This window comes from Rhinoderma darwinii, chromosome 11 (assembly GCF_050947455.1).
Source record: "Rhinoderma darwinii isolate aRhiDar2 chromosome 11, aRhiDar2.hap1, whole genome shotgun sequence".
Taxonomy (NCBI): Eukaryota; Metazoa; Chordata; class Amphibia; order Anura; family Rhinodermatidae; genus Rhinoderma; species Rhinoderma darwinii.
Window position 1 is genome coordinate 27,395,966 of NC_134697.1, and position 26,251 is coordinate 27,422,216.

Below are 26,251 nucleotides of genomic sequence, written 5' to 3' on the forward strand. Positions count from 1 at the left end.
CAACACGGCATAGGAGGGCAACTGTAGGGTACTATGTAATATCACTCCATGTATCCAATCACATTTATAATTGTGTTCTGAGACTGGAGGGTTGATATAATTTGTTTTTCTGAAATGTCCTTGATTTAGCTTTCAGTCAAACCAATCTTTTACCAATCATTGATGAAGGAAGTTTTTAAACATACGCATTGATGCTTTTTTTTTTTGTATCACTGTAATCATTCCTTCTCTACAGGTTACCAAAAGCAGCTCACATTTAGGAGTGAAAATGGATCCTACGTTCTATTTCCAGGTGCCTCAGAAAATTTATGGTATGCAAAAAAAATTTTGTAAAACCAACTATCTTGGAAACTTAGGCCTCATGCACATGAACGTAGAGGTGTGCACGGTCCATAATTACGGCACGGACAGGCCACGGAGTGTCATCCGCGGGCCATCCGCAATCACGGGCTGTGCACACACAAGATGTGCATTGATTTCAATGAGACCGTACCGTAATTGTGGACCATATAGTGACATAACCTATTTTTTTTCTGGTCTGGGCCCCAGGCAATGCACGGACCTTGGAAAACACGGTTGTGTGCATTACCCACGGGATACCATGAGTTCTATACTATCCGCAATTGCGGCTAGTATATGGCTGCAAATGCACAGTCGTGTTCATGAGGCCATATACTTATGAGTAACTTAGGCATAGTGTTCAAGCTCAATCTGGTACTGTACTTTCTGCACTCTTCTTTCGATGAGTCCCCTAAAGTCATTACTTAGGACATTGGATTTAGCTAAGCCACTTATGAGATGATTTCCCTTGCCCATAAGTGGAAGGGGATGGGATGGGCTCTCTCTATCAGATACAGATTAATAGGAGGTTGAAGAAACATTTCTGACAAAGGGAGTCAATGTCAGAGACCCCCTTATACAGTTTACATTCTTCTTATACAAATTATTATGCGGTGGAGAAGCTATTTAGATGAGGGCTCATGTCAAATGACCTGTGTTTTAGATGCCATGCACATAAAGGTACCTTCTTGCACGAAGTGTGGGAGTGTCACAAAGTTGATCCATTCTGGCCTCCAGTTATGAAATGTCTTAATGCCAATTTTCAATTCCTCAGAGTGGTCTTTCCACAGGTTTGCCTTTTGGGAATTATTGGTGAAATTGTGCAAGGCTTTTAGAGTATACTTTTGGCCGAACTCATGGCTGCAACAATTGCAACCATATGTCATAGAGCTACATTGGCCATTGACTCCCACCGTGCGGTATACGTTTTCTTTGGCATGGACACAACCTTTATTGAAAAGCATAGTCAATTAAATATTTAGATCGTTTTATGAGCCACACTATAAAATGGTTAAGAAACCAGTGAGAGCCGTGAATAACCGTAGCCTAAAAATGTAACAAAAACCACATGCGGTTTTGGTTTTGAATAGAAACAGTTTTAAGAAAATGTTTCAAGAACTGTTTCTCTGGTACTATCATTTTTCATTGTGGTTGGTCAACGTAGAGAAATCACCCAAAAATGCCTTATAGAAAACTGTTCCAACCTTGTGTTGTTTTTAGCCAATGGCAGATTCATTGACATGGTTTGTGCCCTGTTGATGAACCTGGAGCATGCTATACTGGTGGAGAGACTGGGGCATGCTACACTGTTAGAGAAAGTGTCGCAAGCTGCACTGGTGGAGAGACTGGCGCATGCAGCACTGGTGGAGAGACTGGGGCATGTTACATCAGTGGAGAGACTGGTGCATGCTCCACTGGTGGAGAGACTGGCGCATGCTGCTCTAGTGGAGAGACTGACACATGCGGCACTGGTGGAGAGACTGGCGCACACTGCACTGGTGGAGGGACTGGCGCATGCTGCACTGGTGGAGAGACTGGCGCATTCTGGACTGGTCGAGAGACTGGCGCATGCTGCACTGGTGGAGAGACTGGTGCATGCGGAACTGGTGGAGAGACTGGCGCACACTGCACTGGTGGAGAGATTGTCGCAAGCTGCACTGGTGGAGAGACTGGCGCATGCTGTACTGGTGGAGAGACTGGGGCATGTTACATCAGTGGAGAGACTGGTGCATGCTGCACTGGTGGAGAGACTGGGGCATGTTACATCAGTGGAGAGACTGGTGCATGCTGCACTGGTGGAGAGACTTGCACACGCTGCATTGGTGGAGAGATTGGCGCAAGCTGCACTGGTGGAGGGACTGGCGCATGCTGCACTGGTGGAGGGACTGGCGCACGCTGCACTGGTGGAGAAACTGGCGCATGCTGCACTGGTGAAAAAACTGGCACACGCTGCACTGGTGGAGAGACTGGTGCACGCTGCACTGGTGGAGAGACTGGTGCACGCTGCACTGGTATAGAGACTGGTGCAATGCTTGTACAGTGCACCAATATTGAAAAAAAAAGTGCTTAAATGTTAATGTGTTTTTTGCAGGCTCACAGCATTCGTAGTCAAGGCTTTTAATGGTGCTCAGAAGTTCATCTATATAAATGAGAACCACATTCAACAAGCCGTGAATTGGCTGCACAGCAAACAACTGCCTGATGGCTGCTTCAGGGACGTGGGATATTACTTTAACAATGAAGTAGAGGTGAAAAAAGATTTCAAATAAATGTATTAACACAAACTGGTACAAGATAAATCTACAAAGTGGAAAGAGTCCATACACAGAAGAACAAAGAAGAGCCATAAAGCCAATTTGTATAAAAAGTAGAATTTATCTAACACATATCACAGACAAAGTTTAAAAATGAATAAGGACAAGACCCTAGTATGAACAACGGAGCAATTATTGGCACAAAAGGGAAATTACCCTATTATTAATCAAAAAATGAACCCTTTAAATATATTCAGTGGGTAGAAGAATAAAGGGAAGGGAAAGTGGAATAAAGTGACATCAGAATATCGTTTATATCCAACAGCCTTACCCATAGCAGCAAGAAAAAGTAGTAGTCAGTGCTCGCTCCTTGACATGAACCACAACGCGCGTTTCGCTAAAGGTGCTTCCTCAGGGGGGATGTGTGTATATGTCCTGATGTTATCAGCCCTTAAATAGTGTGTGGAAAGTGGAGAGAGTTATTAAAACGAATGTAAAGGAAAACTGGAGAAGATGCCCATAGCAACCAATCCAATTTCAACTCAAATTTTTCAGTGAAACTTTTGAAAACTCAAGGCAGAACCTGAATAATTGCTATGGACAACTGACTCACTTTTCCTTTGCACTGGATTTGACAAATCTCCCACATTATTCACAACTTTGAGCAGCGAAATACCATTAAATAAGAAAGCCACAAAGAGTTTGTGAGAATATAAAAGTAAACGATCACAGGCCTCAGAGTTTATTCCTATAATATTTATTACTTTACAATTGGGACTACATTACAATACATCAGATCCTACTTGAAACAATATGTCAATGTACTTGTACTTGTATGTATAAGAAAAGAAGTTACCTTAGGCTTTGTTCACATCTGCGTTGTGGTCCCGTTCTGATGTTCCGTCGGAGGTCTCCGTCAGAACGGGACGCTGAAGAGACACAAACTGACAGTAAAGGAAACCAGAGGTTTCCGTTTCCATCACCATTGATTTTGGTGATGGAAACGGAAACCTCTGGTTTCCGTTCCTGTCAGTTTGTGTCTGTTCAGGATCCTGTTCTGATCGAAACATCCGACGGAACATCAGAACGGGACCACAACGCAGATGTGAACAAAGCCTAAGGTAACTTCTTTTCTTATACATACAAGTACAAGTACAATGACATACTGTTTCAAGTAGGATCTGATGTATTGTAATGTAGTCCCAATTGTCAGAACGGGACCCCAACGCAGATGTGAATGAAGCCTTAGGCCTCATGCACACGACCGTGTTTTTGCGGCCGCAATTCCCCCTGAAAATCCACGGGAGAATTGCGGCCCCATTCTTTTCTATGGGGCCGTGCACATGACCGTAGTTTTTGCGGTCCGTGCACGGCCCGGTAGCCCGGACCGCAGAAAAAAAGGGGATGTCTTATTACGGCCCGGTTCTGCGGTCCGGGCTCATTGAAAACAATAGCAGCGGCCATGTGCATGTCCCACGATTTGCGGGCGGCCTGCGGCTGACAGTCCGCTGACAGTCCGCAGCCGGCCGACCCGAAAATCACGGCTACGGTCGTGTGCATGAGGCCTTACAGCTTCCTTTTTATATGAATGGCATTCAATATTTGCTTATTAAATAAAATGGCAATAAAAAACTCACCACTAAAAAATACAAAAGCTTTACAAGCCAGAAAAGATAGATGGATGGATAGATAGATAGATAGATAGATAGATAGATAGATAGATAGATAGATAGATAGATAGATAGATAGATAGATAGATAGATAGATAGATAGATAGATAGAGAACACACAGAGACATAGACTTACAGAAAAAACCCAAAAAACAAATATAGACATACATAGATGTAGCCACACAGAAATACATGGACACTCACAAAGACATACGTAGATAAACATATAAAGTACATGAACATGAACATATAAAGACATCTACACATTGTGTTTAACCCCTTAAGGACATGGCCAATTTTTTTTTAGATTTCCCTTTTTGCATCCTGGCGCTCATAACTTTTTAACTTTTTTATTTTGTGTACGACATAGCTATTTGAGACCTTGTTTTTTTGCGGGAGGAGTTGTACTTTATGTAGGTGCCATTTTTTGGTACATTTACATTATCGTTTAATTTATATACATTTTTATTTTAGCAAAAATGCAGAAAAATGCTTTCGGCACCGACCCCTGCATAGCTTTCAGCTCTCGGCGGCAGCCTGGACTGTTGATCAATGAGGGTCCATGTGCTGAACCCCCATCGATCATATACTGATAACCAATCCTGTAGACCCCTTGATAGAAAATGATTGCTTCTTCCAATACCACTGTTTATATAAACCCCAGAAGTCACCTGCCCCCAAAAGGGATAATTTTTGGACAGTTTTTAAATTTTAAAAATAATAAAAAATCAGACCATGCAATGTTTTTTTAAACACACTGTTTGCCATCTGTTTACCCATAGCCATATATGCTGCTGTCACTTTGACACTACTAACGCTGTCTTGGCATTAAAGAGCCTGAAAAGGTTTGCAAGTCCTAGAAGACCTCTGAGTGTCATATATGGGCACTTTCAATTTGCAACTAATTAATTCAGACAGAATCGAAATCTGACAGCTGGTTCGGCCGAATCGGACCTGAAAGTAATTTTGAGAAATTCGCTCATCTCTATTAATTAAGTTAAAGGTGTAATAGAGGACTAGAAAAACCTGGCTGCTGTCTTTCAAACACAATGTCACACATGTCCAATGGAGCTGAGCTGCAATATTAGACTCAACCCATGGACAGGTGTGGCACTGTTTATAGAATTAAGCAGTTATGTTTTTCTAATCCTGTACATCTCATTTAATTGTAAATGAAGGCTGTCCATTAATATTTACTCCATAAAGACAAAACTAAATTTTACATTTCGGAATTTTTTTTTAATTTCAGGCAGATAATCTGGTTACACGCACGGCTTACATCGCAATCGCTCTCCTGGAACATCATGTTGTCTACAATGTAAGTCATTTTATGCTTACTTTATTTCTCAATGAATTTAGGAAAACTTGAACATAAAATCTAAAACGATCACGTTCTATATTGTGATTACTTTCAATGTTGAAAGGTGAAAAGTATTGGAGTATCTATAATCTACCAATTTACAATCCTAAAATATCTCTAATGATCTAGTACTTGTGTGTAATATTTGCCATTTGACAACAAATTTATATATTGTTGGAAATTATATGAATTTTACAATTTTCTGAGGTTACCGGGAGACCCGGCTCATCATTGTACATTTGTCTGAATAGCCCGCATGTAGCACTAAATGTCCTCAGCATGGGTATTGTAATGCCAGCCGTTGTAATGCCAGCCGGTGCTCCGCCTGGCGACAGCAGATGATTGCCGGGGTGGCTGTTTTTAGAGAAGAGATGTCTTGATGAGTTCCGTCAAATTAAACTTTCTTTATATTACTGTATGTCACTGGGATAGTATGTCTCTGAGAATTGTGTTTTATTGTTTATGTTGTGTTTAGGGAAGTATTGTGGAAAATGCCCTGAGCTGTCTCAGGAAATCAGCGGACAATGTTACATCGGCGCACTCCCAGGCTCTGCTGGCATATGCTTTCACCTTATCAGGAGACACTGAGCTGAGAGAACAGATATTAAAGAAACTGGACGAGAGCGCTGTAAAGAAAGGTGAGGGGTAGAAATATACGTACAACAGACGTTATACAACAGAGTGGACCGGTGCAACATTATTTATTTAGATGATTGAGGCCTATTTGTATATGGACAGGTATCGATATAATGTTCCTTCACTATCAAAGGGGTTGTCTCATGAAGACCACCCTTTTCTATCTGTCATTTTAGTGGATATGGACATCATAGGGGGAGTCCTCAGCTCGGGAGCCACCTCCAAAAATTGCTGCTTTCACTCTGGTGGATCTTGCCCATTCATGTATTACATGGCCGATATTAATTTTAATGGCCGGCATGTGAAACTACACCTTCACCGAGGGCTGGCTTTAATTTAAAAGGAATGAATGTTAAGAATCTTCTATGCAACTTTTTAAAGACAATACTAGAATTTGCATAATATATGGTATAGGGATAGCCTATGATACTGTATGTTGCAGTATGAAAATATTGCGCAGGTATGTTATTTAAGGTCATCCTTCAGCAGAGAGCCCTATGAGCCCTACAAGTTAAGGTATTTGTGAGATGAACCAACCAGTGCAAGTCCCCACGCATCAAATGGAAGTATCCCCTGCAGTATGCCAACTAAGCAAACCGTGCCAATCAGATGTATCAGTGGGATTGTGTAGCTCACACAAGTGCAGAGTCACGGCTGATCTTTCCTTTATCCAGGGGAAAAACTCTGAATTCTTCATTAGCCCTCAAAGGCTTTTTAGCGCCACCCAACAGCCGGGGCTTATGCCACACCCACCCCTCTATCTACACCACTTAACATTTACATGATAAGTATACTAAACAGCACCTCCAAATAGAGGGGCTTTTTGTTGATGCAATACAAAAACTGAAACTTATTGGGGTAACTCACAGATGCCCTAATAAGCACGGCTGTTGACATATGCCCATTACGTAAAAAAAAAACGAAAACGTGATAAACCAAATTATTAAAGTTTAGCCTACAATTGTGATATTTTTCATTGTGATTTTATAAATAAAAGGATCAAAGCACTGGGAATCAAACTCGTATCTAGAAGGAGAAATTGAGACAGCCTCTTACGTTGTTCTGGCTTTGCTTTCTGAGAAGACAAAAACCAGCAAGAATCTGGAAGATAGTGTGGATATCATCCGTTGGATTTTGACACAGCAGAATGCATGGGGAGGCTTCCATTCATCTCAGGTTACCTCATTTTACAAATCTATCTTTTTCAGACTTGCTCTGGTGACCACCAATATAGATGTGATTAAACATTTTCAGGGACATTTTATTAATAATTTATTTAGGGAGCATATATAACAAGGGTTACACAGTTACATAGTTAGTATGGATGAAAAAAGAGAAATGTCCATCAAGTTCAACAAGGGGAGGAAGGAAGATGTGGAAGAAAGAAAGGGGAAGAGTTATATCTTAGAACTTTGTCTAGAGGCAAAATTAAAGAAAGAAAAACCCACAACACATGTATATATCTGCCATGACATTTTTTAAAAAAAATATTACTTGTCCACGTTAAATAATTTCAAGCCTTTTTTGAAGCCATCAACTGTATCTGATAAAACCAACACCTGAGGTGACTATTCCACAGATTCACAGCTCTTAGGCTTCATTCACATCTGCGTCAGAGCTCCGTTCAGACGTTCCGTCTGAGCTTTCCGTCGGAACGGAGCCCTGACTGACACAAACTGAAACCATAGGTTTCCGTTTCCATCACCATTAATTTCAATGGTGACAGATCCGGTGCCAGTGGTTTCAGTTTGTCTCCGTTGTGCAAGGGTTCCGTCGTTTTGACGGGATGAATACCGTAGTCGACTACGGAACGTCGGAACGGAGCCCTGACGCAGATGTGAACATAGCCTAACAATAAAGGCTTCTAAACTCTGAAGAAAAAGAAAAAAAAACAGATTTGTTTCCAGACAAAGAGAGCCCTCTTGTCTATTGAGGGGATTTTACACAGAACATCGTTTTACAGTATGTTTTGTATGGACCATTTGTATACTTCTGTAAATGTAGCCTGTCCCCCCTTTAGACATTTTGTCCCAAAACTTATTAAATGTAATTCTTGTAATCTTTGCTGATGCTGTAAATAAGATCCAGTAGTTATAATGTTTTACATTTTACGAAGGTCTTGTCCCAATTGGCTCTCTTTTTCATTTTGACTTTTGGTTTTGTAGGACACAACCATCGCTCTTCAAGCTCTGGCTAAATATGGTAAAGCCACAAATCACAATAAGGGGGATTCCACAGTGACAATCAGTTCAAAGTCCGGCTTCCAGAAGATTGTTCATGTGGATCAAAGCAACGGTCTTCTTGTACAAACAGTTGACCTCCCAGAAATCCCTGGAGAATATACCGCAAGTGCGACAGGCGATGGTTTTGTTTATATACAGGTATTAATTAGCTATGTGTTTAAACTTCATAAAATGAAGATACATATTACTATCCCAAACATGAAATCAAATTGTTGGAAGGATAACGGATAATGTTTTTTCAAAAAATTATAGTGATTCTTGATTTTCTTTTTATCCTTCTATACAGTCACATACGCATTACAATGCTATTGTTGAGCAACCTGAAAAAGAACACTTTTCCTTCAATGTAAGCACTGAACCATCTGTCTGCACTCATGCATCTCAGAAAAAGTTTGATGTCCATGTGGATGTCAGGTGAGTTGCCTGGAACTTACCAAAATGTCTTAACATGTTACACCTATGTCTCCGACGCAGTGAATGAGGCTATGCTGCAGTTCCCGTCACTGCAGATGGATGGGAGCCTGTTTTTCGCGGGACAAGTTGTAGTTTTTATGGCACCATTTACTGTACCATATAATGTACTGGGAAACTGAAAAAAAAAATGTGTGGGGCTAAATATGCAAAAAACAGTAATTGCATATTCTTTGGGTTTTGTTTCTACAGCATTCACCATGTAGTAAAAACGACATGTTCTCTTTATTATATGGGTTGATACGATTACGGCAATATCAAATTTATATATTATTTTATGCTTTACCACTTTTATTAAATATAAACTATTTGTTAAAAAATAAATTGTGCCGCCACATTCTGAGAGCCGTAACTTTTTTAGCATCTAAGGGGTTTCAGAGGGATTGTGTAGTGCCCATGGATTCCATGGCAGCCGGAGGCCTATGAAGGTCTGTTAGTTTACACTAAGGGTATGTTCACACGGCCTATTTACGGATGTAATTCGGGCGTATTAACCCCCGAATTACGTCCGAAATTACGGCTTGAAAGCGTTGACAAACATCTGCCCATTGAAAGCAATGGGCTGACGTTTGTCTGTTCACACGAGGCGTATATTTACACGTCGCTGTCAAAAGACGGCGCGTAAATAGACGCCCGCGCCAAAGAAGTGTCATGTCACTTCTTCAGACGTAAATGGAGCCGTTTTCCATGGACTCCATGGAAAACCAGCTTCAGCTACGTCCGTAATGGAAGCGGCGTTCAAGCGCCTGCACATGCCGTTACGGCTGAAATAACGGGGCTGTTTTCTCCTGAAAACAGCCCCGTAATTTCGGCCGTAACAGACGCTGTCGTGTGAACATACCCTAACAGTACAGTATTGAAGTGTATTATAAAAGTGATCAAATTATCACATAGTAAAGTCCCACAGTGGGACTAAAAAAAAGTACAAAATTGTTTAATAAAGTTACTAATAAATAAAAAATCCAAAGTAAAAACAAAAAAATAATTTCCCCTTTTTTCCCTTATAAAATGTTTCATTATGAAAAAACACAAAAACAAATTAAAAAAGCTATGCATAATTAGTATAGCTGCGTCTGTATAACCCCAACTATAAAACTATTATGTTATTTAACCTGGACGGTGAACGCCGTAAAAAAAATAAAAAAAAAATAATAATGCCAGAATTGCTGTTTTCTGTTCATCCTGCCATACAAAAAATGCACCTGTAAAAAATAAGTAGTAAAACATAAAAAACTATATAAATTTGGTATTGCCGTAATCGTAATGAACCGCTGAATAAAGTTATGTTATTTATACCACCTGCAAATTTTTAAGTCGCAAAAAAGTATGGCAACATTTTTTTTTTTTTCCATTACCTCCCAAAAAAAGTTAATCAATAAATTGTATAGAGGTATTCCTCTAATCTTTGATTTTCTATTTTTAGATATTCAGGAACACGAGAAAACACCAATATGGCAGTGATTATACTGGAGACTGTGTCAGGATATATTCCTGATAAGGACAGTGTGAAAAAGGTGGGAAGCATGACCCAGTCAACAATTTATTATGCTGTGAAAAAATAATCTCTCATACAAAAACTCACCTGACAAAAAGTATAACTGTTGCCAATAGCAACCAACCAGATTCCAGATTTCTTTTTTACATGAAATAAGTAATTGGTTTGCTATGGGCGACACAACAAAGCCCACTTTGCGCTATTTTCCAACCTCTGCTACATACAGTTTGCAATTTACAACATAGCTGCAATACGAGGCATAGCCCACGGGCAAAAGTGGCGCTGTTTCTGGGAAAAAAAGCAAACCTATTTTATTCATCTCACTTTTAGAGAATACGTCACAGTTGCTTTTAGATTATGTTTTTGTTGTTTTTTTTTTTGTAATTTCTACGTATTAAAAGGTTAGCAAACCTCCTTACACTAACAGCAAAAAGTAACAAAATTCTGACTTTTCCTATTGCCCACCCCATTGAACAAGTGAAAGTTTCAGAGAATGTTTGGAAAATCACTCAAAGGCCACAACAATTTTTCTAGAAACTGTCAGTAAAAATGTCTGGGTAGCTTCATGCATATGGCGGTTGTATGTATGTATATATATATATATATATATATATATATATATATATATATATATATTTCCTTAATATGTTACAAAATATGACAAACTTTGTCTATATTATAGTATTTGATATCCTTCAAAAATTTCCATTTACACTTCATGTTCTCAAATTTTTTTAGCTGAAGAAAAATCCACTAGTGGAAAAAACGGAAATTTCAGTGCAAAACATTTCCATTTATCTGAGCAAGGTAAGACACAAAAATATCATAAAAAACAATGGCTTCATTTAGGAAGTTTAGTAAATGATACCCATTATATCAAGTTTTTCACAAACTCTTCTTACAAACACATATGTGAATGTTTTAAAGAGGATTTCCACACAAAACTTAAAATGAATATATATTTTAATAGTCAGAATATATATTAGTAAATCAGAAATTAGAGCAGCAGCCAACGTTTGGTTATTATGGTTTTTTTACTTGAGATATTTTCCTTTTTCAATTCTTCTGCTCCGTAGATTTTTCAAAAAGTGACAACAGTAAGTGTAGCCCATTGTGGTTGGCACTGGAGATGAACAAATCAGGGAAAGTTGGCCTTGTCTGTGTTTTGCTAATGGGTGCAATTTTTTTTTTATTATGTAGGAGAATTTACTGCTTATAAGATATATGGATCCGTAAAAGAGAATTTGCCCATTGATGAAATGCCAAAGCATTTCTATCTTCTTATTTGCTTATCTGTAATTGTCAGCTTTGAATTAATTTCTCCGAATCTAGGTCACAATCTATCGTGAGAAATAGAACAAAAAGTTTATACTTTGGCTGCGCCATTTTTTTTTTCAACTTTTTGGAAATCATTTTGGCTACTGTATTTGTTATAGTTATTATGTTATTTTCAGACACAGTAACTAGGGTGATGTCATTTATAGCTCTTGGCACAGCTACTTTTTATATAGCACCAACATATTCCACAATGCTGTGCAAAGATAGTCGTCATTCACATCAGTCCCTGTCCCCAATAAGGCTCACAGTCAATTTCCCTATCTCAGGAACACATTAGGGACAATTTCAAAGGAAGCTAATAAACCTATGAGGGTATGTTCACGCGGCTTATTTTCAGCCATTTTTCATGGCGTAAACGGCTCGAGAAAAGAATGAAAAAACGGAAGCTGAAGGCCTCTAAACATCTGCCCATTGATTTCAATCAGAAAAATGGCATTCCATTCCGACAGGGTGCCTTTTAAAAAGAAGTGCATGTCACTTCTTGAGCCATTTTTGGAGCCGTTTTTCATTGTGTCAATACAAAAACAAATCCAAAAACGGCCACAAAAAGCGCATCAAAAAAGATTTGTGCTTTCAAAAACGTCTGGAAATCAGATGCTGTTTTCCCTTGAAAACAGCTCTGTATTTTACAGCCGTTTTTACATTAGCGCGTGAACATAGCCTTAGTGTGTAGTTGAACCCAATGCAGCAAAGCAAAAGTGCTATCCACTGATTTGCCCTTTACTTTTAACCTTTGAATGACTGACTAGTCTCTTTTAGGCTTTATTCACACGATCGTGTCCAATTTGCGTCTGTAAAAAGCAGCCATTTTTTCATGCATATGACTGTCCATGTAGCGTCAATGTGGTTTCCATGTGGCATCAGTTTTTCTTGCCTGTGTTTCTCCCCTGCAAGGACTTTCTGGTTTACTTTTTTGTTTTTTTCTCTACATTTCTTTATCAATTGATGCGTGAAAAACGGACAGCACATGGATGTCGTCCGTGTGCTGTCTGTTTTTTTTTTACGCACCGATAGACTTCAATGGGTGAGTCTGACTCGCAAAAAGGGACCAGAATAGGACATGCAGTGAGTTTCATGTAACGGACAAACGCTCTGCGAAAATACACGGATGTGTGAATAGCCCCATTGAATTGTATTTCTCAGCGTGCGGTCATTTCTTTAAACGTACAGCACACAGACGTGAAATACGTTTGTGTGAATAAGGTCTTATACATACAGACATTTTCTTAATTCTATATGGTTGTTTTGCAGCTCAATCATGAAACTGTAAGCTTCGTCTTTTCTCTGGAGCAAGACGCTCATGTAGAGAATCTGCAGCCTGCCCATGCCGCCGTTTTTGATTACTATGATCCAGGTATGTAAAAATATGAAGCAATGTTAAAGGATACTATTCACATACATATGATAGATGGATTGACCAGAATTCTATTCTTGAGATTAAATTATTTCACAATCATTTCAATAGACCCTTTACTGTTCAACTGGTAGTTCCATTTTGGTATACACTGATAAAGTAAAGATGTTATGACCTGGGCCAGCCTTATGTTGGATGATGTACCTTCTCCCTATATGTTGTACTGTCATATAGTGTACAAATAAACATACCATATAGTGCATAATTATCAGTGTCATATAGGACAGTGTTCACATAAGAGCACAATCATTTTGCAAAATAATACCCCCTGACAGTTATCTACATACTGTACAGTGTTTAAGCAGCAGGGCCACACAATAGCTCAGTGCTCAAATAATACCAACATACCAAATAACAGCTCCATTCATAAAATGATCGGATAACCGTGCAGAGACCGCTGATGTGCCCTGTGCAACTGCACAGGTCTCGCACTCCTAAAGCCTAACGCTACATAATTGTATTGATGAAGAGAGTCAAAAATTGTTTTATCAGTCAATAGACAGCAGGGAATTACAACTTAACTTAGATATATATTAGGAGCTACAAGGAAAATGAATAATTATATGTGATCTACTGTATTGCAGCGCAAATTTGCCGAACAGTGCACATGAACGGTTTTATAGAAAGTGGAACCTACGAATGTAGGGCCATTTTAGACAATATTCCTCATAATTTAAAATGCTGCACTACTGAAATGATACCCCCATACAATGCCTAAATCATACCTCCATACAGTATCCAAATAATACACTCATATCTCCCATACTCCCATACGGTGTCCACATAATACTGCATATATAGTATAGCCAGGGCCGGCTCCAGGTTTATGTGGGCCGTTGGGCGACACAGACTTAGTAGGCCCCTTTGCGGAGGAACTCATGGCGGCACTAAAATGGCAGGAAATGTCACTTTGTGCCCCCATATAGACGCTAGGCCCTATTTATGCCCCCATATAGAAGTTAGGCCCCGATAACTTTAGTGCCCTCTGTAGATAGTGCCACACAGCCCGCCTCCCAGGAAGTGCCACACAGCCCCCTCCTCCCTGGTAGTGCCACACAGCCCCCCTCCCTGGTAGTGCCACACATCCACCTCCCTGGTAGTGCCACACAGCCCCCCTCTCTCGTAGTGCCACACAGCCACCCTCCCTGGTAGTACCACACGGTCCCCCTCCATGTAGGTAGCGCCTTTGCGGTTCCCTCTAGGAGTGGAATCCCCAGCCAGAGCATTGCCGACACTCTGGCTGGGGATTCTGCTTCAGGAGAAGCCCCTGACATCACTGTCCATATATGGACAGTGTTGTCAGGGGCAACCCAGAGCCATAGTCCCGGGCAAAGCACTACTAGCACTCTGCCTGGGTCCCGGGGCATAACTAAAGGTTCATTGGCCCTGGCGCAAGAATTCAGCTTGGGACCCCTATCCCTCCCCAACACCACTAGACCCCTGCATACGCCTATGCCGAGCTGTCTTGCCCGACAGACCCCATGAATGCCCCCGAAGTATAATGCCCCCACAGTATAATGCCACCACACAGTATAATGCTCCCCACAACTGCCCCCCACACAGTATAATTCCCCCCATAGCTGACCACCAAAGTATAATGCTCCCATAGCTGCCCCCGCAGTATAATGCCCCTATAGCTGCCCCTAAAGTATATTGTGACCCATAGCTGCCACATACAGTATAATGCCCCCATACAGTATAATGCCCCCATAGCTGCCCCATACACTATAATGCCCCATACAGTATAATGCCCCCCATGGCTGCCCCATACAGTATAATGCCCCAATACCGTATAATGCCCCCTATAGCTGCCCCATACTGTATAATCCCCATACAGTGTAATGCCCTCCTTAGCTGCCACATACCATATAATTCCCCCCATTGCTGCGCCATACAGTATAATGCCTCCATACAGTATAACGTCCTCCATAGCTGCCACATACAGTATAATACCCCATGCAGTATAATGCCCCCCTTAGCAGTCCCATCCAGTATAATGCCCCCATACAGTATAATGCCCCTCAGCAGCTATCATATGAGACCCCACTCCCATACCCAGTATAATGCCCCCATATGGATGTACCTAATAGAAAAACAATAACATAATTGCTTACCTATCCCCCTTTCCACAACGGGTGGAGGAGATCCTTTTCCTCCTCTGCACTGTGCTGTGAGTGATTTGTCGCTGACAGGCGCGATGACGTCACTACATCGCATCTGCCTGCGCCGAGCCACTCGCGGCACAGTGAATGCTGAAGCATTGAACCCAACTGAATGTACGTCCCACGGACGCAGATACAGTTGGAAGTGGGACCAGCACGGGCTTAGGGGCCCAGTCGCAGTTGTGACCGTTGTGACCCCTATAGCTACGCCACTGCCTGGGACACTGCTCTGCTCTTGACAACACTGTCCATATTTGGAATGTGATGTCAGGGGCTTTCCCAGAGACAGGGTTCCGGAGCAGAGCTGCTTCTAGCGCTCTGCCTGGGACTCCTTCTTTCCTCCTGATATATATGGACAGTGATGCCGTGACAACGGCAGCATCATCACCCGGCAGCCGAGTGGGCCCCCCCAAGTGTAGTGGGCCTCGGCACTTGCCTGGGTTCGCCGGGTGCTGATGCTGGCCCTGATTATAGCCCACATAATACCGCCATATAGATCAGTGCAGAGCAGGGGAAAGAGGACTGTGCGGCTGTGATATAACCGCTGCATGGTTCTCTCTATTATTCAGTGTAAATGGGCACAATGCAGTGTTATGTATGTTTCTTCTGACTCTCAGATTGCTCCTGGTGGTTCCATCTTCTCCTAGGAGGCCGGGGACCCTGGGAAATCGCCCAGTATGCCACCACCTAAAACTGGCCTTGCCAGGGCCTCCACCATTTAGGGATCTCCATCACCATCTCAAATAATGTGCTCTAAATATTCCATCCTATGCTATATCAAATTTAAATGAAGATTCTGGCTGCAGTAATATATGGGCACATTGAACTGGGTACTATATGGAACTGTTATTTTTGTTTCTTAAATTGTATAGGTTCATATAATGGAGGGACTGTGTTTGGCTTACATTTATTTGGTACTGAATAGTAGTATTACTGTATTTAGCCATAGTACTGCACCACTATTTGGGAGCTATCATGGTGGTTCTAGACTCCACCAATCTTGATCTTGCCCTGTTGACAGTTGTCACTCTTTTTTAAGGGACACTAGTTATTTCAAACACAAACCCTATGTCCATCTTGTGTCCTGAATTATATGTAACATCTATTTCTATTCCAGATGAGCATACTGTGGTCGAATATAATGCCCCCTGCAGTTCCCGTAAGTAATGATCCCTGAATAGTTTTTTATCGAAGGCTTTTTATTAATAATATATCTAACAAAAATGGACTACTATATCAACCTGTGAACATAGGGACAATTCCTGGTTTTTAAAGACCCAGTCAAAAACACATTTCTTATAAGAACTGTATAGAAAGATCATGAAGAATGTGCACACTGACCATATACCTTGTGTGAGGTAAGATAAGGAGAAAAAGGTACAGAAAAATTGTTCTAAATAGCCGAAGGGCAAATACTATAAGGGCAAAGCCCCACTAAGTACCTGGCCTTTCGCTCGCACGCCATTCAAGCACAACTTTTATTAAGGCGTCGTTAACATAAATATCTAGTGAATGGGTCAATAATAAAATACTTTGACAGTGTTTCTGGTGATCATACAGTATTTACATTCTGTATAGGTGACTAGAACAGTCTCCCAAATGATGCTCTAGCTAGGTGTGGAATTGAGGGTCTGGACCGCAATTCCTACTTTATGCTTTCTCTTACACAGAGCACACGGTATGTTAAAAGATAGAACAAATTTAGTGTACCCCCCACATGTTTGGAAGCGACATCATCAGGGCAATGAGACACAAGCGTGAATTGGTCATGACTCATTTCATTTAATGATACCTTAATAAAAGTTGCATTTTGATGGATTTTTTTTGCGTAAGGCTGGGTCACTAGTGGGGCTTTGCCCTTATAGTCATTTTTGTTCTGTACAGATATACAAAAAGTAGCAAGAAAAAAAAGGAAGCTAAAAAAAGAAGAAAGTATAAAAAGGGAAGAATAAAAAGGTGGGTGGTAGGAAAGGAAAGAAAATGATAGGGTGGTATATAAGTCCTAGTCCTACGCTGTGTGCTCTAGAAAGGAATCCCACAAGTTTACTCATATCTAATGTTTTTTCAAAAACTGACCACTACGTGTAAATACACCCTAATAGCTTTACCCGTCGGCAGGGTGTGATATTTTTATTTTATTTGCAGTGTGCAGCTTATAGAGAACAGTGGTCACAGTTAAAAAGTATAACTATCATAGAAGTCGAATTCAAAATGCAAACTGCTTCTCATTATCGTTTGCCACCAACTACACCATAATAATTAATGACAAGGAATCACACAATTAAAAAACTTCTCTTAGGCATTTTGCATACAAACGTCTTTCGGCTCCATACAACTTTCAAGTTGTACGGAGCGATTGTACAGCACCCATAGATTTAATTGGAGACCTACTTTACCTACATATGCCTCTGATTTTATTCGGAGACATACAAAGGTTTTTCTGTCAGATCCCATATGAATCAAGGCCTCATCGAACACTGTCCTACATAGGTGTTCTCCCCAAAAGTATTTCTAGAATGAATCTGTAATACAACGTTGTACAGAGCCCCAGATAGTTTCACATAGATTTCCTATGGCTCTGTATTACAGAGCCACGGGAAATCCTTTTGCCTCCAAACAGCCTCTGTACACAGCTCTGTCATGTGCTTGAGGCTTTAAAGTATATTTAAACTTTTGCACTCAATTTTTTTTTTATAAAACAATGTAATAGGTGATTTTAATCTAGTTTTAAATTGTTCTTTTTTATATGAGTTACAGCTTCTATGTATCCTGCATACATAGAAGTTGTATCTTGCCCTCAAAGCCGAACAGTCAATTCAGCAGGACGGACGGCTCGGCTGAAAGCTGCCAGGATCCAGCTATTATCGATTACATCTAAGTTCACCTGACAGATTCGGCTATGATGGCAAGATATAGCTTCTATTTAAAAAACTATTTAAAACTAAAAATTAGACTAATTTTTAATGACATGTCCATGTTCAGTCGTAGCTCACTGTACAGTAACTGCTGCCGAGAGAACGGATTGTGGACATCCAAATATTTCCAAGGATGAATGTGAACACAAGGGCTGCTGCTTCGACTCCAGCATCTCTGGAACCAAATGGTGTTTCCACCAAGGTACGACTTAACTTTTAATCTCATTTGTATCCTTCATCAAACGTCTTTTTGTCTGTGAATCACTTTGATCAGTTCGTTATTATATTCTGTTATTATATTAGACCACTCAGATTATGTGATTAAGGGTTTTAACTGGGTTGTCTTTTTTGGAAAATTCATTTCCAAGCACTTTATTAGGCGATTCTGAGGGGTGCCCTATTCAGGACACTTATCTAATAGCCAGAGATCCACCACATTTATGCTTTGCACAGACAGCCCATTGATTTCAATAAGAACTGTGTAATGCTTTATTTCTCCATGGAGTCAGGAAGATTAAAGGGAGTTTGTTATCACATTTTTGCCTCCCAAACCGCTAATACTGCTATACAGGGAAGGACGACCGTTTTTCAAACATACCTATGTTGCCCAAGTCAGCCCATTGTAAACCATAAAAAAAAGTGGTAGTTTTTGCGTAATTAAGCCAGACTTCTGGTGCATTTGTCCTAGTAAATGTGCCCCAAGTCACCTATTCATATAAACAGACAGCTCCTGACATGTCTATTTTAGTAAATACTTGCATCCCTAAAAAAACAATTCCTCTGTAAGGGTATGTTCACACGGCTTATTTCCAGCCGTTTTTCGGGCCATAAACGTCCCGAAAAACGACTGAAAAAACGGAAGCTGAACGCCTCCAAACATCTGGTAAATACACGCTCCGTATAAAGAAGTGCATGTCACTTCTTGAGCCGTTTTTGGAGGCATTTTTCATTGGCTCAATAGAAAAACAGCTCCTAAAACAGCTGCAAAAAACGCATCAAAAACGCTTGATGCTTAAAAAACTGCTGAAAATCAGAGGCTGTTTTCTCTTGAAAACAGCTCCGTATTTTACAGACGTTTTTTCTTTAGCGTGTGAACTTAGCCTAAGGGTATGATGTTCACACGGAAAACTAAAAACGGCTGTCTCAATTGTCTCAAGGGTCATGGAGGGGAAATTAAACACTAGCCCCTTCTTTCCTGGTTGTGAAAACCTTGTACCATAATAGAGGACCCAGTCTAATCTTGACCATGGAGCCTTTCTCTTCTATGTACGCCACTGGATTTCAGCATGGCCATCCATTGTTCCCGAAAGAGATAAGTGAGACAACGGTGTCTGGTAGCAGCGTATCTCATTGTCCCTATTGAAATAAGATAGAGATGACTTTTGCCGAACAGCTATCTCATGTGCATGTCCCTATTTATTATAAGATATTGGGACTTATTTCTCAAAACTAGGTTCTGATTGGATGCAAAAGATATCAAAGTCAGTTCTGTTAGACAGTCTTCAGAAACAGGGCTTATTCTTTTTAACAATGATTCGAAGGTCTAGATAAGTTTAGTCCAAACACTAGATAACAAAAATGATCAGTCAAACCCAAGTTTGTGGATAAAGTCTAGAATATTTGAGAAAGGTCTAATGACACCTTTAAATTCTTTTATATTTTACAGGTTTTAAGAAAATAGAAAACCACTAACCATGGATCAGTAACTGAGCGTCATACCGGTGGCTTCTGCTCTATTAAATTGAACATGACACTGTTTGAAGAGAGGAAGAATATCCAATAATATACACCATCAAATTCTGTTTCTTATACATAAGCACTCAATAAAGTGAATGTAAAGTTCTAAGAAAAGCCTTGTCTTATGTCTGACGTCTTTGTACTTTTTTGTAGTACAGAAGAATAGATTAAACTTTGTGTGGTAGTTACATAATGTGTATAGAGTGCCATCTTTGTAACCTTGCAGCAGCCCATAGTACCCATATCTTTATCCTCTTTGTAAATGTTCAGAAACCTCCTAGTTGGGAAAATATTCCTCTAGTGTAAAAAAGTAAATATAAGACAGAGGAGGGGGGATGGCTGCTGCAGTATCTCTCCTTCTGTGTCTGCTTGAGACTAATGCTGTGAGAGTGGAAAATGAAGAATGGGGATTCATGTTACAGTCTAACCTGTTTATGAGACTCATGCTGTGAGAGGGGAGGGGGAACAGAGGGAGGCAGCTGATTTGTTAGAGCTCATAGTTCAGCTCTCCAACTCCACACCAGGAAGCAGTTGTAGAAAGGAAATGAACATGAAATGATGCAGAAGAAAAGACCCCAAATATACAGGTTAGATACAAGATACCTGTCTGCACTATATCTAATGCACATCTACACTGTACAGTAATCGGGTATTTAAATCACTTACACCCCCTTTATATTATTGGTGCTCAGCTAAGCCATTAGGGGTGTGTTTTCAATAGTGTCAGGTCCGTATTTCACACCGAATAACGACCTCTGTAAATTGAAAGCTGAAGGCAAGCCTGGAAAGAAGTACACCACACAGACAAATGTCGGTAGACATCTTTTCCCTCAGTCAGCCAGGAGGAAGACTAAACTTTATTCAGAACAAAGAAACACACAGAGAAAAGACACATGCCCCTCCCTAGGAATGTGGGACTTGCTTAAGTCCCATTGGCTCCTCAGCTGTAAGTTTTCCTGTACATTCTTCTGCACACTCCTCTTTGCATTCCAGGGGGCGGTGTCTTCCATAGGAGTGTTATGCAGGCTCTTTGTTCTCCATGAATCCAATTTCTTTGTGTAATATACTGAATATATATATATATATATATATATATATATATATATATATATATATATATATATATATATATGTAAGGATAATATTTTTCAAACAATATACATAGTAATGATCCCTGACAGTCCCCCCTAAAAATATTATTACTCTATCCCTGAGTCTTGCCTAGCAACCTACCACTGAACACTCAAACCAGGCGGGTAGGGGTTTTGGATTTCTTCACCAGCTTGAGACGAGCTACTCCTGATGAGTAACCCCCCTTTGTATCTGGACTTCCAAGGTTTCTGAGTGGTCCTAACTTTCCCTATTCTCATAAGGATACAGGATGGTTGTCTTGATATATTCTACAAACCGCTGCTGGTTGTAATATATATATATATATATATATATATATATATATATATATATAATTAATACAGTCTACATTTTTATTAACAGTAATAATTGTCGCACTGTTACTTACTGTCCTAATGGGACTTACCCCTGCAGATATGACAGGTCATGGGCAAGCACAGTGACCTTCACCTCACACCTTCACATAAAACTCCTCAGATTGTAATTTGCAGCACCGCGGCATATTTACACACATTATAATTATAAACCTCAGACATTATAAACAATAGGGCCTCAACTAATAATCATAATGCTATCACCAATCTCATGCTATCACCCTCAGGTTTCGGGTCCCATCAGTTCATTGCCAGTCATGTACACCATCGTCCCCTTCTTCTCCTGTCTTCTGCTCTTCACTGACTGTCACCCTCAGGGTAACCCACACAATTGTGGAGTCAGACTACGTTGGTGTCCAGTGGGGGAGTTATTATTACCCCCTCCTAGCCACTTACTTATCAAAACACTTGATCCTGCTGACGGATTCACTCAGGTCTTTGGTCTTTACTTTGATCTTTGCTGATGTCATCAGGACTTGGTTTGGTCCTTCTCATCTGTCCGACACCGTCTCCTTTAGTTTACGTCACCGGGCTGTACATAGCACCTCATGCTGTGAGCCTGGGGTGAGATCCCACGTAGGCGGATTAGTGGAGTTGTATTGTGACTATCACAAACCCTCCGCATCTGTACTCTTCTTCTGGCAAGTTACTTGTCTGGGCGGCAGCTTAGAATTGTGACACTGCCGTCAGTTCATGATAAACGTGTTGTAGTGGCTCAGGCTGCGCCTGCCGCATCTCAGTGATGGAGTTCATCGTGTTAAAAGTCTTTTAGTTCATATTTACTGGCACTTGCTGGGGACCCCCAACTCTAGTCAATTGTTAAAATAAATACTAATCTGGTGATAACATCATCCGCGTACATTATAAACGTTGTTCTAAGTACATACAATAATGTCAGGCCCTTAAACGACATCAAACACCTTTATATAAGGAAAAAAAAACTTCTCTGTTACAATGGACAGGGCACCTAGAAGATGTGTAATTATTGGGTACATTTCATTTGCACTTGGTGATACTCTTTCAGCAGGATTTGTACCTTGATCTCAGCTGATTGCCTAGAACATCTCCACCTCACAGAAACATACACAGATTCCACATGTTTATCTGACAAGTGTCTCAAACCAATTTTTTCTTACTCTAATCTGGTTCGTTCTACCTGGGAAGGCCTCTCAAGGTCGGTTCTCTTTGTGGGAGGCGGGTATGATAAGGTTGGCACCGGTCTGCCAGGACTGTTCTGTAGGCAAATCAAACAGCTCTAACAGAATTTAGCAGCAACAGCTGTAAAGCCTGGGACATACCAATTAGATCTTACCACGTCGATCCTTGCCGTCTTGGGGCATATGTGAGGTCATACACCATCAATACAAGTACTATCAAGAGTGCCTTGGGTGTTACCGGTTTACCTTCCTTTATCCATCCACATTCTGTCAGAATCTGGTTCTCACGCCTTCCGCTCCTAGTTGGACTCTTCCTGTGAAGAACAAGCTTTTCATAGCCTAATCAGTAATTGATCTTAATCAGATAATTAACTTGAAGAAAAGACATTAACAATGACAGGTTTATTTTAAACGTTCACACTGGTCAGTAACTAAAACTGATACCTACAAACTGATTCTTCTTCTTTATATATATATATATATATATATATACATGCACATATACACTGCACAGAATTCTCTGCTCTAAAATTTCCCTTTCACAACAACAACAAAAATAAACAAATAAACAAATAAAAATGTTTTAGAATGGGAATATTCCGCTTTTGCACCTTTTATCTGACGCCTCCAATAGTCCAATGCTGAGGCTGGTCTAGAACTTTACATAAAACTTAACCTCAGTATTTAATATTCCCACAACACTTCTTGAATACAGTTATTAAACAAACTAACCTTGGGACAATGTCTAGAGAACTGCTGACATCTTATCATTGTACAAACACCAGTTCAATACTTGGGATAACACTGTTCCCCTGTCACTACACACAAGTTCTGCAGTGGGGAAGATACTGGCCGGGCTTCAGGCCCCCCTGAGAACAGGTCTACACACACGAGCACATCTTCATACACTTCTACCTCGGGTAGTTGTATGGTCTGCAGTCGCTGGGACGGGTAATCTGGCCGGGCTGAACTTTTCACAGGTACCTTTGCTGTTTTACCTATGTCATGCCGTGCGCACATCATGCCGGCTGCTACAAACCTAGTGGTGGCATTATTGTATCCAGGGACAAGCCAATTAACTGACACCTGGCTGCACATATCCTTGTTGTCAGGTCTGTCGTCTCTCGCTCTCTCAATTGGCTTACCCGATGATCCAATAAAGTTCCTACTACCAATGGGCCCATAATTGAGGGCGATGCCAAAAGCGTACCTAGAATCAGTGTAAATGTCGGCTGTCTTACCTTCTGCCAGGTTACAAGCCTCAGCGAGCACCTCCAGCTGCGCTCCTTGAGATGAACAAGAAGGTGAGAGTGGTTTCTGCGTAATTTATCTGGTGCCTCGTATCCTGTCTTGTACATACTGTATAATAAAATCTCTTTATTACAAATTGACATTAAAAACCCACGTCACATATAGATAGAACATTTCAAAGGGGTGGCGTCTTCATCCTCTAAAATAAAAACAAATGTTATACACTTCTCCACACTCATCTGATAATCCAGAATACTTTGAGAATTTAACTTTTATCAGGTTCTGCAAATACTTGATTAATACAAAAACAAATAAAAAATAAAAAGATTCCTAAAAACGTTACATCAAATTAACAATGTCCAGACAATTATATTTTTGCCTTGTCCCCCATCTAAATCCATAAAGACTCGTGTGGGTGACGTCACCTCCTCCTCCTGTGTAAATTTGCTGGAGGGGGATGGTCTCTTACACAATACCTCATATTGGGTGGAGACTACAGCACAGCTTACCCAGTGCCATATTTACTGTCCTGGAAAGATCTGGAACCATCTACACAGAAATACCTCAACATTTAGGTTCCTCTCATACACATTTAATCTGGATTACTCATTGGGGTCTCATACACATTTTTAGATCTCCTGAAACCAAATTAATTAATTCAAAACAAACCAAAATTGTACCTGATCAGTTCCTTCACCATTCCTCCCTTTGTGGACTCTGAGAAAGTAATGTAGCAGAGTTCAAAACTACATCTCAACATAACAAAGTCGGGCACTCTATCTGTGCGGCACTAGTTTAACCCCCTGTTATGTACAGCAGCCTGAAACAAAAATGACTTTTTTCCTGATGAAAATACATTTGATCCTTACAATGACATAACTCATGTATGAAATCAAAAACAAAACAATTGTAGTTAGTTATTCAATAAAACAGAAAATATTATATCTGATAAAATTAATTACTGCAAACCAATAAACTGTATATAAAAATATATGGAACGGTGGGGGGAACATACATTTTCAAAACCCTGTGTCTCACAGTATCTATAGTTTAATACATCTGAATTAACATCATAACACATAAATATCGTAACTTTCATAAACAACAGCGCATGCGCAAAGAGAAGAAATGTATTTAGGTTTGTAGACATTATTGATATATATATATATATATATATATATATATATATATATATATATATATATATATATATCTATCAGTGCAATATTGTAATCCCTTTGTCTCATCAGCCCTGCAGACTGCACCCAGTCAGCCCCCCTCCTCCTCCCAAACACAGCATACTACAGGGGGGAGGGAGGGGGGGTCACACACTCATTTCTCACAGCTTCTAGTCTCACAATCTTAACACTTTCAATGCCGGCAAAACAACATACGTATCTGCAATCATTCATCACACCATTGTATAGGAATTATCTACGTTCAAAACATCAAACACATAATCTGTAACAGTCCAATCTGTCGGCCACCATCTCTATATTATGATGACGTGTTGCTTCATCAGTGAACAGCGTCCTGCACACTAGAATGGAACCTAAAAATAGAAAAGACACTACAAATGACAAAATTAACAAGGCAATTATTTCATACTGATTTGGTTGGGCCGGGCGTGGCCACATCAGGGGTGGGTGGTGGGGGGCAGCCTCTCCCATTGGAAACACATTGCGAAGCTGTGAGGGGGGGGTTTCCCACCCACAATGAGGACACACTCAACATGAGGTACGGACACCATTACCGGGCGTTGGCTGGTCCTTTGTTTTCTAAGACATATAACATACAATACCTTTCTTATTCCTAACTTCCATTCGCTTCACCAAATCATGAATAGGATCGGGTGATCCTGATGATTTGAATATGGACCGTAAACCATCCATCCTAACAGTCTATATTATACACACAATTTATATAACAATCTTCGGTCTACAACTCTCTGGTCTGGCCACTATATTACCTACAATTTAATACACGACTTAACAGTTTTTTTTATCAGTTTATACACCCCGCATGTGCCTTATCGCATGACTTATCAGTGTTTCATTAGTTTATACACCCCGCATGTGCCTAATCGCATGACTTATCAGTGTTTCATCAGTTTACACACCCCGCATGTGCCTTATCGCATGACTTATCAGTGTTTTTTTTATCAGTTTATACACCCCGCGTATGCCTTATCACACGACTTATCAGTGTTTTTGCATTGCACCCCGTGTGCACCTGTCTCACGTCTTATCACACGTCTTATCAGTGCATTGCACCCCGCATGCCCGCGTATAGGACAGGTTATA

General features: G+C 40.4%; 1 protein-coding gene across 1 annotated transcript in view; it reads left to right on the forward strand.

Moving 5' to 3' along the window:
* The window catches only part of LOC142664178 (alpha-2-macroglobulin-like protein 1), a 77,501-nt gene extending 57,352 nt beyond the window's left edge, over positions 1-20,149 (forward strand). Inside the window, exons 25-37 of the mRNA XM_075843202.1 lie at positions 236-311; positions 2,432-2,588; positions 5,514-5,582; positions 6,100-6,262; positions 7,258-7,436; positions 8,426-8,641; positions 8,790-8,917; positions 10,398-10,488; positions 11,208-11,276; positions 13,059-13,161; positions 16,501-16,542; positions 18,366-18,500; positions 19,965-20,149. Coding sequence (XP_075699317.1) covers positions 236-311; positions 2,432-2,588; positions 5,514-5,582; positions 6,100-6,262; positions 7,258-7,436; positions 8,426-8,641; positions 8,790-8,917; positions 10,398-10,488; positions 11,208-11,276; positions 13,059-13,161; positions 16,501-16,542; positions 18,366-18,500; positions 19,965-19,990 — 1,454 coding nt within the window. The 3' untranslated portion in view covers positions 19,991-20,149. The remainder of the gene's footprint in view (positions 1-235; positions 312-2,431; positions 2,589-5,513; positions 5,583-6,099; positions 6,263-7,257; positions 7,437-8,425; positions 8,642-8,789; positions 8,918-10,397; positions 10,489-11,207; positions 11,277-13,058; positions 13,162-16,500; positions 16,543-18,365; positions 18,501-19,964) is intronic.
* The last annotated feature ends 6,102 nt before the right edge of the window (positions 20,150-26,251 follow it).